Here is a 16,562-nt window from a genome sequence, read left to right as displayed (position 1 = left end):
CCTCTCTCTCTCGAATCCTGTCGCTCTCCCTCTCTCTCTCGAATCCTGTCGCTCTCCCTCTCTCTCTCGAATCCTGTCGCTCTCCCTCTCTCTCTCGAATCCTGTCGCTCTCCCTCTCTCTCTCGAATCCTGTCGCTCTCCCTCTCTCTCTCGAATCCTGTCGCTCTCCCTCTCTCTCTCGAATCCTGTCGCTCTCCCTCTCTCTCTCGAATCCTGTCGCTCTCCCTCTCTCTCTCGAATCCTGTCGCTCTCCCTCTCTCTCTCGAATCCTGTCGCTCTCCCTCTCTCTCTCGAATCCTGTCGCTCTCCCTCTCTCTCTCGAATCCTGTCGCTCTCCCTCTCTCTCTCGAATCCTGTCGCTCTCCCTCTCTCTCTCGAATCCTGTCGCTCTCCCTCTCTCTCTCGAATCCTGTCGCTCTCCCTCTCTCTCTCGAATCCTGTCGCTCTCCCTCTCTCTCTCGAATCCTGTCGCTCTCCCTCTCTCTCTCGAATCCTGTCGCTCTCCCTCTCTCTCTCGAATCCTGTCGCTCTCCCTCTCTCTCTCGAATCCTGTCGCTCTCCCTCTCTCTCTCGAATCCTGTCGCTCTCTCTCTCTCTCTCGAATGATGTCGCTCTCTCTGTCTCGAATCCTGTTGCTCTCCCTCTCTCTCGAATGATGTCGCTCTCCATCTCTCTCTCGAATCCTGTCGCTCTCCCTCTCTCGAATCCTGTCGCTCTCCCTCCCTCTCTCGAATCCTGTCGCTCTCCCTCTCTCTCTCGAATCCTGTCGCTCTCCCTCTCTCTCTCGAATCCTGTCGCTCTCCCTCTCTCTCTCGAATCCTGTCGCTCTCCCTCTCTCTCTCGAATCCTGTCGCTCTCCCTCTCTCTCTCGAATCCTGTCGCTCTCCCTCTCTCTCTCGAATCCTGTCGCTCTCCCTCTCTCTCTCGAATCCTGTCGCTCTCCCTCTCTCTCTCGAATCCTGTCGCTCTCCCTCTCTCTCTCGAATCCTGTCGCTCTCCCTCTCTCTCTCGAATCCTGTCGCTCTCCCTCTCTCTCTCGAATCCTGTCGCTCTCCCTCTCTCTCTCGAATCCTGTCGCTCTCCCTCTCTCTCTCGAATCCTGTCGCTCTCCCTCTCTCTCTCGAATCCTGTCGCTCTCCCTCTTTCTCTCGAATCCTGTCGCTCTCCCTCTTTCTCTCGAATCCTGTCGCTCTCCCTCTCTCTATCGAATCCTGTCGCTCTCCCTCTCTCTCGAATCCTGTCGCTCTCCCTCTCTCTCTCTCGAATCCTGTCGCTCTCCCTCTCTCTCTCTCGAATCCTGTCGCTCTCCCTCTCTCTCTCTCGAATCCTGTCGCTCTCCCTCTCTCTCTCTCGAATCCTGTCGCTCTCCCTCTCTCTCTCTCGAATCCTGTCGCTCTCCCTCTCTCTCTCTCGAATCCTGTCGCTCTCCCTCTCTCTCTCTCGAATCCTGTCGCTCTCCCTCTCTCTCTCTCTCTCGAATCCTGTCGCTCTCCCTCTCTCTCTCTCGAATCCTGTCGCTCTCCCTCTCTCTCTCTCGAATCCTGTCGCTCTCCCTCTCTCTTGAATCCTGTCGCTCTCCCTCTCTCTCTCTCGAATCCTGTCGCTCTCCCTCTCTCTCTCTCGAATCCTGTCGCTCTCCCTCTCTCTCTCGAATCCTTTCGCTCTCCCTCTCTCTCTCTCGAATCCTGTCGCTCTCCCTCTCTCTCTCTCGAATCCTGTCGCTCTTCCTCTCTCTCTCTCGAATCCTGTCGCTCTCCCTCTCTCTATCTCGAATCCTGTCGCTCTCCCTCTCTCTCTCTCGAATCCTGTCGCTCTCCCTCTCTCTCTCTCGAATCCTGTCGCTCTCCCTTTCTCTCTCTCGAATCCTGTCGCTCTCCCTCTCTCTCTCTCGAATCCTGTCGCTCTCCCTCTCTCTCTCTCGAATCCTGTCGCTCTCCCTCTCTCTCTCTCGAATCCTGTCGCTCTCCCTCTCTCTCTCTCGAATCCTGTCGCTCTCTCTCTCGAATCCTGTCGCTCTCCCTCTATCTCTCTCGAATCCTTTCGCTCTCCCTCTCTCTCTCTCGAATCCTGTCGCTCTCCCTCTCTCTCTCTCGAATCCTGTCGCTCTCCCTCTCTCTCTCTCGAATCCTGTCGCTCTCCCTCTCTCTCTCTCGAATCCTGTCGCTCTCCCTCTCTCTCTCTCGAATCCTGTCGCTCTCCCTCTCTCTCTCTCGAATCCTGTCGTTCTCCCTCGAACCTGTCGCTCTCCCTCTATCGATTCCTGCCGCTATGCCTCTCTCCAACGAATCCTGTCACTTTCCCTCTTTCCATCGAATGCTGTCTCACTCTCCATCGAATTCTGTCGCTTTCCCCCTCTGCATTGAAACCTGTGCGCTCCCACTCTCTCTCTCTCCCTCCCTTTTTCACTCCCTCTCTCTCTCCATTGAATCCTGTCCCCCCCCTCTACCTCTCTCTCTCTCTCTCCCTCGCTCCATTGAATCCTGTCCCCCCTCTCTACCTCTCTCTCTCTCTCTCCATTGAATCCTGTCCCCCCTCTACCTCTCTCTCTCTCACTCTCTCTCCATTGAATCCTGTCCCCCACCCCCCACCTCTCTCCATTGAATCCTGTCCCCCCCCCTCTACCTCTCTCTCTCTCTCTCTCTCTCCCTCTCTCCATTGAATCCTGTCCCCCCTCTCTATCTCTCTCTCTCTCTCCATTGAATCCTGTCCCCCCTCTCTACCTCTCTCTCTCTCTCCATTGAATCCTGTCCCCCCTCTCTACCTCTCTCTCTCTCTCCATTGAATCCTGTCCCCCCTCTCTACCTCTCTCTCTCTATTGAATCCTGTCCCCACTCTCTACCTCTCTCTCTCTCTCTCTCTATCGAATGCTGTCGCTCGCCCGCACTCCATCGAATCCTGTCGCCTATCGCTCTCCCTATTGAATCATGTCGCTCTCCCGCTCTCTCTCGAATCCTGTCGCTCTCTCTCTCTCTCGAATGATGTCGCTCTCTCTGTCTCGAATCCTGTTGCTCTCCCTCTCTCTCGAATGATGTCGCTCTCCATCTCTCTCTCGAATCCTGTCGCTCTCCCTCTGTCGAATCCTGTCGCTCTCCCTCCCTCTCGAATCCTGTCGCTCTCCCTCCCTCTCGAATCCTGTCGCTCTCCCTGCCTCTCTCGAATCCTGTCGCTCTCCCTCTCTCTCTCGAATCCTGTCGCTCTCCCTCTCTCTCGAATCCTTTCGCTCTCCCTCTCTCTCTCGAATCCTGTCGCTCTCCCTCTCTCTCTCGAATCCTGTCGCTCTCCCTCTCTCTCTCGAATCCTGTCGCTCTCCCTCTCTCTCTCGAATCCTGTCGCTCTCCCTCTCTCTCTCGAATCCTGTCGCTCTCCCTCTCTCTCTCGAATCCTGTCGCTCTCCCTCTCTCTCTCGAATCCTGTCGCTCTCCCTCTCTCTCTCGAATCCTGTCGCTCTCCCTCTCTCTCTCGAATCCTGTCGCTCTCCCTCTCTCTCTCGAATCCTGTCGCTCTCCCTCTCTCTCTCGAATCCTGTCGCTCTCCCTCTCTCTCTCGAATCCTGTCGCTCTCCCTCTCTCTCTCGAATCCTGTCGCTCTCCCTCTCTCTCTCGAATCCTGTCGCTCTCCCTCTCTCTCTCGAATCCTGTCGCTCTCCCTCTCTCTCTCGAATCCTGTCGCTCTCCCTCTCTCTCTCGAATCCTGTCGCTCTCCCTCTCTCTCTCGAATCCTGTCGCTCTCCCTCTCTCTCTCGAATCCTGTCGCTCTCCCTCTCTCTCTCGAATCCTGTCGCTCTCCCTCTCTCTCTCGAATCCTGTCGCTCTCCCTCTCTCTCTCGAATCCTGTCGCTCTCCCTCTCTCTCTCGAATCCTGTCGCTCTCCCTCTCTCTCTCGAATCCTGTCGCTCTCCCTCTCTCTCTCGAATCCTGTCGCTCTCCCTCTCTCTCTCGAATCCTGTCGCTCTCCCTCTCTCTCTCGAATCCTGTCGCTCTCCCTCTCTCTCTCGAATCCTGTCGCTCTCCCTCTCTCTCTCGAATCCTGTCGCTCTCCCTCTCTCTCTCGAATCCTTTCGCTCTCTCTCTCTCTCTCGAATGATGTCACTCTCTCTGTCTCGAATCCTGTTGCTCTCCCTCTCTCTCGAATGATGTCGCTCTCCATCTCTCTCTCGAATCCTGTCGCTCTCCCTCTCTCGAATCCTGTCGCTCTCCCTCCCTCTCTCGAATCCTGTCGCTCTCCCTCCCTCTCTCGAATCCTGTCGCTCTCCCTCTCTCTCTCGAATCCTGTCGCTCTCCCTCTCTCTCTCGAATCCTGTCGCTCTCCCTCTCTCTCTCGAATCCTGTCGCTCTCCCTCTCTCTCTCGAATCCTGTCGCTCTCCCTCTCTCTCTCGAATCCTGTCGCTCTCCCTCTCTCTCTCGAATCCTGTCGCTCTCCCTCTCTCTCTCGAATCCTGTCGCTCTCCCTCTCTCTCTCGAATCCTGTCGCTCTCCCTCTCTCTCTCGAATCCTGTCGCTCTCCCTCTCTCTCTCGAATCCTGTCGCTCTCCCTCTCTCTCTCGAATCCTGTCGCTCTCCCTCTCTCTCTCGAATCCTGTCGCTCTCCCTCTCTCTCTCGAATCCTGTCGCTCTCCCTCTCTCTCTCGAATCCTGTCGCTCTCCCTCTCTCTCTCGAATCCTGTCGCTCTCCCTCTCTCTCTCGAATCCTGTCGCTCTCCCTCTCTCTCTCGAATCCTGTCGCTCTCCCTCTCTCTCTCGAATCCTGTCGCTCTCCCTCTCTCTCTCGAATCCTGTCGCTCTCCCTCTCTCTCTCGAATCCTGTCGCTCTCCCTCTCTCTCTCGAATCCTGTCGCTCTCCCTCTCTCTCTCGAATCCTGTCGCTCTCCCTCTCTCTCTCGAATCCTGTCGCTCTCCCTCTCTCTCTCGAATCCTGTCGCTCTCCCTCTCTCTCTCGAATCCTGTCGCTCTCCCTCTCTCTCTCGAATCCTGTCGCTCTCCCTCTCTCTCTCGAATCCTGTCGCTCTCCCTCTCTCTCTCGAATCCTGTCGCTCTCCCTCTCTCTCTCGAATCCTGTCGCTCTCCCTCTCTCTCTCGAATCCTGTCGCTCTCCCTCTCTCTCTCGAATCCTGTCGCTCTCCCTCTCTCTCTCGAATCCTGTCGCTCTCCCTCTCTCTCTCGAATCCTGTCGCTCTCCCTCTCTCTCTCGAATCCTGTCGCTCTCCCTCTCTCTCTCGAATCCTGTCGCTCTCCCTCTCTCTCTCGAATCCTGTCGCTCTCCCTCTCTCTCTCGAATCCTGTCGCTCTCCCTCTCTCTCTCGAATCCTGTCGCTCTCCCTCTCTCTCTCGAATCCTGTCGCTCTCCCTCTCTCTCTCGAATCCTGTCGCTCTCCCTCTCTCTCTCGAATCCTGTCGCTCTCCCTCTCTCTCTCGAATCCTGTCGCTCTCCCTCTCTCTCTCGAATCCTGTCGCTCTCCCTCTCTCTCTCGAATCCTGTCGCTCTCCCTCTCTCTCTCGAATCCTGTCGCTCTCCCTCTCTCTCTCGAATCCTGTCGCTCTCCCTCTCTCTCTCGAATCCTGTCGCTCTCCCTCTCTCTCTCGAATCCTGTCGCTCTCCCTCTCTCTCTCGAATCCTGTCGCTCTCCCTCTCTCTCTCGAATCCTGTCGCTCTCCCTCTCTCTCTCGAATCCTGTCGCTCTCCCTCTCTCTCTCGAATCCTGTCGCTCTCCCTCTCTCTCTCGAATCCTGTCGCTCTCCCTCTCTCTCTCGAATCCTGTCGCTCTCCCTCTCTCTCTCGAATCCTGCCGCTCTCCCTCTCTCTCTCGAATCCTGCCGCTCTCCCTCTCCATCGATTCCTGCCGCTTTCCCTCTTTCCATCGAATGCTGTCGCACTTTCCATCGAATTCTGTCGCTTTCCCCCTCTGCATTGAAACCAGTGCGCTCCCACTCTCTCTCTCTCTCCGCCTCCCTTTTTCACTCCCTCTCTCACCATTGAATCCTGTCTTCCCTCTTTACCCCTCTCTCACTTTCTCTCTCTCCATTGAATCCTGTCCCCCTCTCTACCTCTCTGCGTTGAATCCTGTCCCCCCTCTCTACCTCTCTCTCTCTCTCCCTCTCTCCATTGAATCCTGTTCCCCTCTCTACCTCGCTCTCTCTCTCTCTCTCTCTCTCTCTCTCTCTCTCTCTCTCCATTGAATCCTGCCATCTTTTTCTCCATGAAATCCTGTCACATCCCCTCTCTCTCCCCATCGGATCCTGTACTGCCCTCTCGCCATCGGATCCTGTACCGCCCTCTCGCCATCGGATCATGTACCGACTCTTTCCCCCCCCCCCCCCATCTCTCTTACCCCCCCCCCCCATCTCTCCCTCCCCCCCCAATCTCTCTCTCCCCCCCCCACCCCATCTCTCTCTCCCCCCCCCACCCCATCTCTCTCCCCCCCCCACCCCATCTCTCTCCCCCCCCCACCCCATCTCTCTCCCGGCCCCACCCCATCTCCCCCCCGCCACCCCATCTCCCCCCCGCCACCCCATCTCTCCCCCCCGCCACCCCATCTCTCCCCCCCGCCACCCCATCTCTCCCCCCCGCCACCCCATCTCTCCCCCCCGCCACCCCATCTCTCCCCCCCGCCACCCCATCTCTCCCCCCGCCACCCCATCTCTCCCCCCGGCCACCCCATCTCTCCCCCCGGCCACCCCATCTCTCCCCCCGGCCACCCCATCTCTCCCCCCGGCCACCCCATCTCTCCCCCCGGCCACCCCATCTCTCCCCCCGGCCACCCCATCTCTCTCCCCCCGCCACCCCATCTCTCTCCCCCCGCCACCCCATCTCTCTCCCCCCGCCACCCCATCTCTCTCCCCCCGCCACCCCATCTCTCTCCCCCCGCCACCCCATCTCTCTCCCCCCGCCACCCCATCTCTCTCCCCCCGCCTCCCCATCTCTCTCCCCCCGCCGCCCCATCTCTCTCTCTCCCCCGCCGCCCCATCTCTCTCTCTCCCCCGCCGCCCCATCTCTCTCTCTCCCCCGCCGCCCCATCTCTCTCTCTCCCCCGCCGCCCCATCTCTCTCTCTCCCCCGCCGCCCCATCTCTCTCTCTCCCCCGCCGCCCCATCTCTCTCTCTCCCCCGCCGCCCCATCTCTCTCTCTCCCCCGCCGCCCCATCTCTCTCTCTCCCCCGCCGCCCCATCTCTCTCTCTCCCCCGCCGCCCCATCTCTCTCTCTCCCCCGCCGCCCCATCTCTCTCTCTCCCCCGCCGCCCCATCTCTCTCTCTCCCCCGCCGCCCCATCTCTCTCTCTCCCCCGCCGCCCCATCTCTCTCTCTCCCCCGCCGCCCCATCTCTCTCTCTCCCCCGCCGCCCCATCTCTCTCTCTCCCCCGCCGCCCCATCTCTCTCTCTCCCCCGCCGCCCCATCTCTCTCTCTCCCCCGCCGCCCCATCTCTCTCTCTCCCCCGCCGCCCCATCTCTCTCTCTCCCCCGCCGCCCCATCTCTCTCTCTCCCCCGCCGCCCCATCTCTCTCTCTCCCCCGCCGCCCCATCTCTCTCTCTCCCCCGCCGCCCCATCTCTCTCTCTCCCCCGCCGCCCCATCTCTCTCTCTCCCCCGCCGCCCCATCTCTCTCTCTCCCCCGCCGCCCCATCTCTCTCTCTCCCCCGCCGCCCCATCTCTCTCTCTCCCCCGCCGCCCCATCTCTCTCTCTCCCCCGCCGCCCCATCTCTCTCTCTCCCCCGCCGCCCCATCTCTCTCTCTCCCCCGCCGCCCCATCTCTCTCTCTCCCCCGCCGCCCCATCTCTCTCTCTCCCCCGCCGCCCCATCTCTCTCTCTCCCCCGCCGCCCCATCTCTCTCTCTCCCCCGCCGCCCCATCTCTCTCTCTCCCCCGCCGCCCCATCTCTCTCTCTCCCCCGCCGCCCCATCTCTCTCTCTCCCCCGCCGCCCCATCTCTCTCTCTCCCCCGCCGCCCCATCTCTCTCTCTCCCCCGCCGCCCCATCTCTCTCTCTCCCCCGCCGCCCCATCTCTCTCTCTCCCCCGCCGCCCCATCTCTCTCTCTCCCCCGCCGCCCCATCTCTCTCTCTCCCCCGCCGCCCCATCTCTCTCTCTCCCCCGCCGCCCCATCTCTCTCTCTCCCCCGCCGCCCCATCTCTCTCTCTCCCCCGCCGCCCCATCTCTCTCTCTCCCCCGCCGCCCCATCTCTCTCTCTCCCCCGCCGCCCCATCTCTCTCTCTCCCCCGCCGCCCCATCTCTCTCTCTCCCCCGCCGCCCCATCTCTCTCTCTCCCCCGCCGCCCCATCTCTCTCTCTCCCCCGCCGCCCCATCTCTCTCTCTCCCCCGCCGCCCCATCTCTCTCTCTCCCCCGCCGCCCCATCTCTCTCTCTCCCCCGCCGCCCCATCTCTCTCTCTCCCCCGCCGCCCCATCTCTCTCTCTCCCCCGCCGCCCCATCTCTCTCTCTCCCCCGCCGCCCCATCTCTCTCTCTCCCCCGCCGCCCCATCTCTCTCTCTCCCCCGCCGCCCCATCTCTCTCTCTCCCCCGCCGCCCCATCTCTCTCTCTCCCCCGCCGCCCCATCTCTCTCTCTCCCCCGCCGCCCCATCTCTCTCTCTCCCCCGCCGCCCCATCTCTCTCTCTCCCCCGCCGCCCCATCTCTCTCTCTCCCCCGCCGCCCCATCTCTCTCTCTCCCCCGCCGCCCCATCTCTCTCTCTCCCCCGCCGCCCCATCTCTCTCTCTCCCCCGCCGCCCCATCTCTCTCTCTCCCCCGCCGCCCCATCTCTCTCTCTCCCCCGCCGCCCCATCTCTCTCTCTCCCCCGCCGCCCCATCTCTCTCTCTCCCCCGCCGCCCCATCTCTCTCTCTCCCCCGCCGCCCCATCTCTCTCTCTCCCCCGCCGCCCCATCTCTCTCTCTCCCCCCGCCGCCCCATCTCTCTCTCTCCCCCCGCCGCCCCATCTCTCTCTCTCCCCCCGCCGCCCCATCTCTCTCTCTCCCCCCGCCGCCCCATCTCTCTCTCTCCCCCGCCGCCCCATCTCTCTCTCTCCCCCCGCCGCCCCATCTCTCTCTCTCCCCCGCCGCCCCATCTCTCTCTCTCCCCCGCCGCCCCATCTCTCTCTCTCCCCCGCCGCCCCATCTCTCTCTCTCCCCCGCCGCCCCATCTCTCTCTCTCCCCCGCCGCCCCATCTCTCTCTCTCCCCCGCCGCCCCATCTCTCTCTCTCCCCCGCCGCCCCATCTCTCTCTCTCCCCCGCCGCCCCATCTCTCTCTCTCCCCCGCCGCCCCATCTCTCTCTCTCCCCCGCCGCCCCATCTCTCTCTCTCCCCCGCCGCCCCATCTCTCTCTCTCCCCCGCCGCCCCATCTCTCTCTCTCCCCCGCCGCCCCATCTCTCTCTCTCCCCCGCCGCCCCATCTCTCTCTCTCCCCCGCCGCCCCATCTCTCTCTCTCCCCCGCCGCCCCATCTCTCTCTCTCCCCCGCCGCCCCATCTCTCTCTCTCCCCCGCCGCCCCATCTCTCTCTCTCCCCCGCCGCCCCATCTCTCTCTCTCCCCCGCCGCCCCATCTCTCTCTCTCCCCCGCCGCCCCATCTCTCTCTCTCCCCCGCCGCCCCATCTCTCTCTCTCCCCCGCCGCCCCATCTCTCTCTCTCCCCCGCCGCCCCATCTCTCTCTCTCCCCCGCCGCCCCATCTCTCTCTCTCCCCCGCCGCCCCATCTCTCTCTCTCCCCCGCCGCCCCATCTCTCTCTCTCCCCCGCCGCCCCATCTCTCTCTCTCCCCCGCCGCCCCATCTCTCTCTCTCCCCCGCCGCCCCATCTCTCTCTCTCCCCCGCCGCCCCATCTCTCTCTCTCCCCCGCCGCCCCATCTCTCTCTCTCCCCCGCCGCCCCATCTCTCTCTCTCCCCCGCCGCCCCATCTCTCTCTCTCCCCCGCCGCCCCATCTCTCTCTCTCCCCCGCCGCCCCATCTCTCTCTCTCCCCCGCCGCCCCATCTCTCTCTCTCCCCCGCCGCCCCATCTCTCTCTCTCCCCCGCCGCCCCATCTCTCTCTCTCCCCCGCCGCCCCATCTCTCTCTCTCCCCCGCCGCCCCATCTCTCTCTCTCCCCCGCCGCCCCATCTCTCTCTCTCCCCCGCCGCCCCATCTCTCTCTCTCCCCCGCCGCCCCATCTCTCTCTCTCCCCCGCCGCCCCATCTCTCTCTCTCCCCCGCCGCCCCATCTCTCTCTCTCCCCCGCCGCCCCATCTCTCTCTCTCCCCCGCCGCCCCATCTCTCTCTCTCCCCCGCCGCCCCATCTCTCTCTCTCCCCCGCCGCCCCATCTCTCTCTCTCCCCCGCCGCCCCATCTCTCTCTCTCCCCCGCCGCCCCATCTCTCTCTCTCCCCCGCCGCCCCATCTCTCTCTCTCCCCCGCCGCCCCATCTCTCTCTCTCCCCCGCCGCCCCATCTCTCTCTCTCCCCCGCCGCCCCATCTCTCTCTCTCCCCCGCCGCCCCATCTCTCTCTCTCCCCCGCCGCCCCATCTCTCTCTCTCCCCCGCCGCCCCATCTCTCTCTCTCCCCCGCCGCCCCATCTCTCTCTCTCCCCCGCCGCCCCATCTCTCTCTCTCCCCCGCCGCCCCATCTCTCTCTCTCCCCCGCCGCCCCATCTCTCTCTCTCCCCCGCCGCCCCATCTCTCTCTCTCCCCCGCCGCCCCATCTCTCTCTCTCCCCCGCCGCCCCATCTCTCTCTCTCCCCCGCCGCCCCATCTCTCTCTCTCCCCCGCCGCCCCATCTCTCTCTCTCCCCCGCCGCCCCATCTCTCTCTCTCCCCCGCCGCCCCATCTCTCTCTCTCCCCCGCCGCCCCATCTCTCTCTCTCCCCCGCCGCCCCATCTCTCTCTCTCCCCCGCCGCCCCATCTCTCTCTCTCCCCCGCCGCCCCATCTCTCTCTCTCCCCCGCCGCCCCATCTCTCTCTCTCCCCCGCCGCCCCATCTCTCTCTCTCCCCCGCCGCCCCATCTCTCTCTCTCCCCCGCCGCCCCATCTCTCTCTCTCCCCCGCCGCCCCATCTCTCTCTCTCCCCCGCCGCCCCATCTCTCTCTCTCCCCCGCCGCCCCATCTCTCTCTCTCCCCCGCCGCCCCATCTCTCTCTCTCCCCCGCCGCCCCATCTCTCTCTCTCCCCCGCCGCCCCATCTCTCTCTCTCCCCCGCCGCCCCATCTCTCTCTCTCCCCCGCCGCCCCATCTCTCTCTCTCCCCCGCCGCCCCATCTCTCTCTCTCCCCCGCCGCCCCATCTCTCTCTCTCCCCCGCCGCCCCATCTCTCTCTCTCCCCCGCCGCCCCATCTCTCTCTCTCCCCCGCCGCCCCATCTCTCTCTCTCCCCCGCCGCCCCATCTCTCTCTCTCCCCCGCCGCCCCATCTCTCTCTCTCCCCCGCCGCCCCATCTCTCTCTCTCCCCCGCCGCCCCATCTCTCTCTCTCCCCCGCCGCCCCATCTCTCTCTCTCCCCCGCCGCCCCATCTCTCTCTCTCCCCCGCCGCCCCATCTCTCTCTCTCCCCCGCCGCCCCATCTCTCTCTCTCCCCCGCCGCCCCATCTCTCTCTCTCCCCCGCCGCCCCATCTCTCTCTCTCCCCCGCCGCCCCATCTCTCTCTCTCCCCCGCCGCCCCATCTCTCTCTCTCCCCCGCCGCCCCATCTCTCTCTCTCCCCCGCCGCCCCATCTCTCTCTCTCCCCCGCCGCCCCATCTCTCTCTCTCCCCCGCCGCCCCATCTCTCTCTCTCCCCCGCCGCCCCATCTCTCTCTCTCCCCCGCCGCCCCATCTCTCTCTCTCCCCCGCCGCCCCATCTCTCTCTCTCCCCCGCCGCCCCATCTCTCTCTCTCCCCCGCCGCCCCATCTCTCTCTCTCCCCCGCCGCCCCATCTCTCTCTCTCCCCCGCCGCCCCATCTCTCTCTCTCCCCCGCCGCCCCATCTCTCTCTCTCCCCCGCCGCCCCATCTCTCTCTCTCCCCCGCCGCCCCATCTCTCTCTCTCCCCCGCCGCCCCATCTCTCTCTCTCCCCCGCCGCCCCATCTCTCTCTCTCCCCCGCCGCCCCATCTCTCTCTCTCCCCCGCCGCCCCATCTCTCTCTCTCCCCCGCCGCCCCATCTCTCTCTCTCCCCCGCCGCCCCATCTCTCTCTCTCCCCCGCCGCCCCATCTCTCTCTCTCCCCCGCCGCCCCATCTCTCTCTCTCCCCCGCCGCCCCATCTCTCTCTCTCCCCCGCCGCCCCATCTCTCTCTCTCCCCCGCCGCCCCATCTCTCTCTCTCCCCCGCCGCCCCATCTCTCTCTCTCCCCCGCCGCCCCATCTCTCTCTCTCCCCCGCCGCCCCATCTCTCTCTCTCCCCCGCCGCCCCATCTCTCTCTCTCCCCCGCCGCCCCATCTCTCTCTCTCCCCCGCCGCCCCATCTCTCTCTCTCCCCCGCCGCCCCATCTCTCTCTCTCCCCCGCCGCCCCATCTCTCTCTCTCCCCCGCCGCCCCATCTCTCTCTCTCCCCCGCCGCCCCATCTCTCTCTCTCCCCCGCCGCCCCATCTCTCTCTCTCCCCCGCCGCCCCATCTCTCTCTCTCCCCCGCCGCCCCATCTCTCTCTCTCCCCCGCCGCCCCATCTCTCTCTCTCCCCCGCCGCCCCATCTCTCTCTCTCCCCCGCCGCCCCATCTCTCTCTCTCCCCCGCCGCCCCATCTCTCTCTCTCCCCCGCCGCCCCATCTCTCTCTCTCCCCCGCCGCCCCATCTCTCTCTCTCCCCCGCCGCCCCATCTCTCTCTCTCCCGCTTCCCGACCCCCCTCTCCCGCTCCCGCTTCCCGACCCCCCTCTCCCGCTCCCGCTTCCCGACCCCCCTCTCCCGCTCCCGCTTCCCGACCCCCCTCTCCCGCTCCCGCTTCCCGACCCCCCTCTCCCGCTCCCGCTTCCCGACCCCCCTCTCCCGCTCCCGCTTCCCGACCCCCCTCTCCCGCTCCCGCTTCCCGACCCCCCTCTCCCGCTCCCGCTTCCCGACCCCCCTCTCCCGCTCCCGCTTCCCGACCCCCCTCTCCCGCTCCCCGACCCCGCTCTCGCGCTCCCGTTCCCCGACCCCGCTCTCGCGCTCCCGCTCCCCGACCCCGCTCCCGCTCCCGCTCCCCGACCCCCCCTCGCGCTCTTGCTTCCCGACCCCCCCCTCGCGCTCCCGCTCCCCGACCCCGCTCTCCCGCTCCCCGACCCCCCTCTCGCGCTCCCGCTCCCCGACCCCCCTCTCGCGCTCCCGCTCCCCGACCCCGCTCCCGCTCCCCGACCTCGCTCTCGCGCTCCCGCTCCCCGACCCCCCCTCGCGCTCCCGCTTCCCGACCCCCCCTCGCGCTCTTGCTTCCCGACCCCCCCCTCGCGCTCTTGCTTCCCGACCCCCCCCTCGCGCTCTTGCTTCCCGACCCCCCTCTCGCGCTCCCGCTCCCCGACCCCGCTCCCGCTCCCCGACCTCGCTCTCGCGCTCCCGCTCCCCGACCCCCCCTCGCGCTCCCGCTCCCCGACCCCCCCTCGCGCTCTCGCTTCCCGACCCCTCCCCCCTTGCGCTCCAGCTTCCCGACCCCTCCTCCCGCTTCCCGACCCCCCTTCGCGCTCCTGCTCCCCGACCCCCCCCTCGCGCTCCTGCTTCGCGACCCCCCCCTCGCGCTCCTGCTTCCCGACGCCCCCCCTCGCGCTCCTGCTTCCCGACCCCCCCCCTCGCGCTCCTGCTTCCCGACCCCCCCCTCGCGCTCTTGCTTCCCGACCCCCCCTCGCGCTCTTGCTTCCCGACCCCCCCTCGCGCTCTTGCTTCCCGACCCCCCCCTCGCGCTCTTGCTTCCCGACCCCCCCCTCGCGCTCTTGCTTCCCGACCCCCCCCTCGCGCTCTTGCTTCCCGACCCCCCCTCGCGCTCTTGCTTCCCGACCCCCCCTCGCGCTCTTGCTTCCCGACCCCCCCTCGCGCTCTTGCTTCCCGACCCCCCCTCGCGCTCCTGCTTCCCGACCCCCCCTCGCGCTCCTGCTTCCTGACCCCCCCCGCGCTCCCGCTTCCCGCTTCCTGACCCCCCCCCTTGCGCTCCCGCTTCCCGCCCCCCCTCGCGCTCCCGCTTCCCGACCCCCCTCCTTGTGCTCCCGCTTCCCGACCCCGCCTCGCGCTCCCGCTTCCCGACCCCCCCCCCCTCGCGCTCCCGCTTCCCGACCCCCCCCCCCCCGCGCTCCCGCTTCCCGACCCCCCCCTCGCGCTCCCACTTCCCGACCCCCCCCCCCTCGCGCTCCCGCTTCCCGACCCCCCCCCCCCTCGCGCTCCCGCTTCCCGACCCCCCCCCCCTCGCGCTCCCGCTTCCCGACCCCCCCCCCTCGCGCTCCCGCTTCCCGACCCCCCCCCCCTCGCGCTCCCGCTTCCCGACCCCCCCCCTCATGCTCCCGCTTCCCGGCCCCGCCCCTCATCCCGACCCCTCTCGCGCCCCCACTTTGCCCTCTCTGGGCATGCAAGATGGAGAAAGGAGCAGGGGATGTGTATGAGCGGGGAGGGAAGGCAGGAGAACATGGGTGGTGTGCATGAGTGGGGGAGAAGCAGGGAGGGTGGCTGTGGCTAGTGGGAGACAGGGCAGGAGAGGAGGGGGCACGGATGAGTTCGAGAACGTGTGTTGATTGTGACGTTAGTTGCATGACTTGTTAGCACTAACTCACACGTGAAGAATGACTATATCGTGAAACACCATAGAGTGTCTGGTGGCTATGGATCTGTACCCCTTGGGTAAAAAGTGAGGATATTGATGAAGGAATGTAGTTTATGTAGGCTTTGTGTGCAGTTACAGCGAAGGAGGGAGAGTGGGTGGGCGGAAGTGAAACCTTTCCCATCTGTATTCTTGCAGCTACTCCTTGTTGCTGTTCTTTTGTCTCACAGAAAGTGTTGTCTGTTTAGCTGGTGAAACTGGATGTATCCGCGGAGCTGGAGACCTACAAAGGCAGTCGGCAGGGGCTGGATGACATGTTCACTGAGGCCCGCAGACAGCTGCGAGAGGAATCAAGCATGCGTCAGGTGAGTGACATTTAGCTGATTGCCCTTCAGGTTGTGGTTTCCTGTGGATGGCATTTGTGGATTGGTTAGAATTCCCACTGCAATCATTGGCCGGTTGCTGGCTCCCATTGCCTCCCTTCCGACGCATTGGGTGAGTTACTGAGCTCAGCCTTCTCTGGGGTGAACTTCCTGCCCACAAGAAGAGTCATTCTGGTTCATCTTCATACGTGGCCTCTGTCATGTTGCCTCTCTGAATTGGTGTCTAGGAAATAGTAAGCTGGCAGTGAGAAATGACAGCAGGATAAAATCTGATGCTCCTTTCTGTTACGTTATAGCTATTACAACTGCGCTGCAAGAATGCTTTGATTCCATGTTGATTAAATAGTCCAGTGCAGCAGGATGAATGGGATCGGCATCGGGGACCTGCTGGAGCTCTGGACAGAAATCAGAAGAAGAGTTAGAAGGGTGAAGGCATGGCCAAAGAATTGAGTTTTGAGGAAGCTTTTTAATGTGGCGAGGAATGTTGAATATGGATGGGTTTAGGAAGATGTTTGAGTATAGGGGCACCATGGACGAAGGTGGAAAGGAGGGAGGAAGAGATGCACGGTGGGGCATGACCCAGCATTCACAGCCTTTTAAGGGAGAAAGCTCTAGATTTTCACTACCCTTTATGTGAAAATGCTCCCTGATTTCACTCCTGAATGGCCGAGCTCTAATTTAAAGGTTAATTCCCTTTATTCTGGATTTCTTGCAGCTTGGGCACAGTGTGTGAAGCTGGGAGTTTGGTAAGCGAGGGAATCTTTAGGGTTAATCTCTTACTAAATCTAGTCTTGTTTGCATTTAACTAAAATTTGCTGTTTGTTTCTTACAGTCTTAAGCAGGGATAAACAAGCTCTCTACTGGAGAGCAGCTGAACCTAGTTAAATAGGTAGCTTGTTTAAACTGGTTTCTGCAGCTGTAGCAGAGTTGACTCATCTGAGTTTCTGGTAGTATAAATACAGGGTTCTGGAGTGCAGCTTGTAGTTTGGTGAGGGAGGGAGTTAGGTGAAGAGGGGAAGGAGATGCTCCTTTCTTCTATCTTTCTCAGCAATGTCTCAGTGCAACTTAACTCTTAGTGTTAAAGGTGGATAGGTTTAGGAAGATGTTTGAGTATAGGGGCATTATGGATGAAGGTGGAAAGGAGGGAGGAAGAGATGCACGGTGGGGCATGACCCAGCATTCACAGCCTTTTGGGCTAGAGAGTCAGTGAGTATCCACTGTAAGGCACTGTGTGTAAATAGTTGCATAATAGAAAATGTATAAGTTTTAAATAACCCTTAACTACCTATAGGAGAACAGGAGAAGGAGCTGATTGGTGAGTGAGTGTCTGTAATTCTACATTCTTCCAGCAACTAGTTTAAAAGGAAAGTTAAGGTATGGCTGGGCAGCTTGGCCAAGTGGAATGTGCTTTCTGTGGTATGTGGGAAGACGTGGACGCTTCAAGTGGCCTTGACTAACACGTCTGCAGGAAGTGTCACCAGCTGCAGAAACTTCATCTCTGGGTTTTGGACTCGAGCTGCAGCTGGAATCGCTGTGGTGCATTCATGAGGCTGAGGACTAAGTGCATGC

The 16,562-nt window shown here is 63.4% G+C and overlaps 1 protein-coding gene across 1 annotated transcript in view; it reads left to right on the top strand.

Moving 5' to 3' along the window:
• Positions 1–16,562, top strand: part of rufy2 (RUN and FYVE domain containing 2) — a 347,850-nt gene that overhangs the window by 119,209 nt on the left and 212,079 nt on the right. The window contains exon 10 of the mRNA XM_068053416.1: positions 14,859–14,975. Coding sequence (XP_067909517.1) covers positions 14,859–14,975 — 117 coding nt within the window. The remainder of the gene's footprint in view (positions 1–14,858; positions 14,976–16,562) is intronic.

Source organism: Heterodontus francisci, chromosome 20 (genome assembly GCF_036365525.1).
Source record: "Heterodontus francisci isolate sHetFra1 chromosome 20, sHetFra1.hap1, whole genome shotgun sequence".
In the NCBI taxonomy this organism is placed as follows: Eukaryota; Metazoa; Chordata; class Chondrichthyes; order Heterodontiformes; family Heterodontidae; genus Heterodontus; species Heterodontus francisci.
Note: the sequence above shows the minus strand (reverse complement) of the source record. Positions and strands in the feature narration are given on the sequence as shown.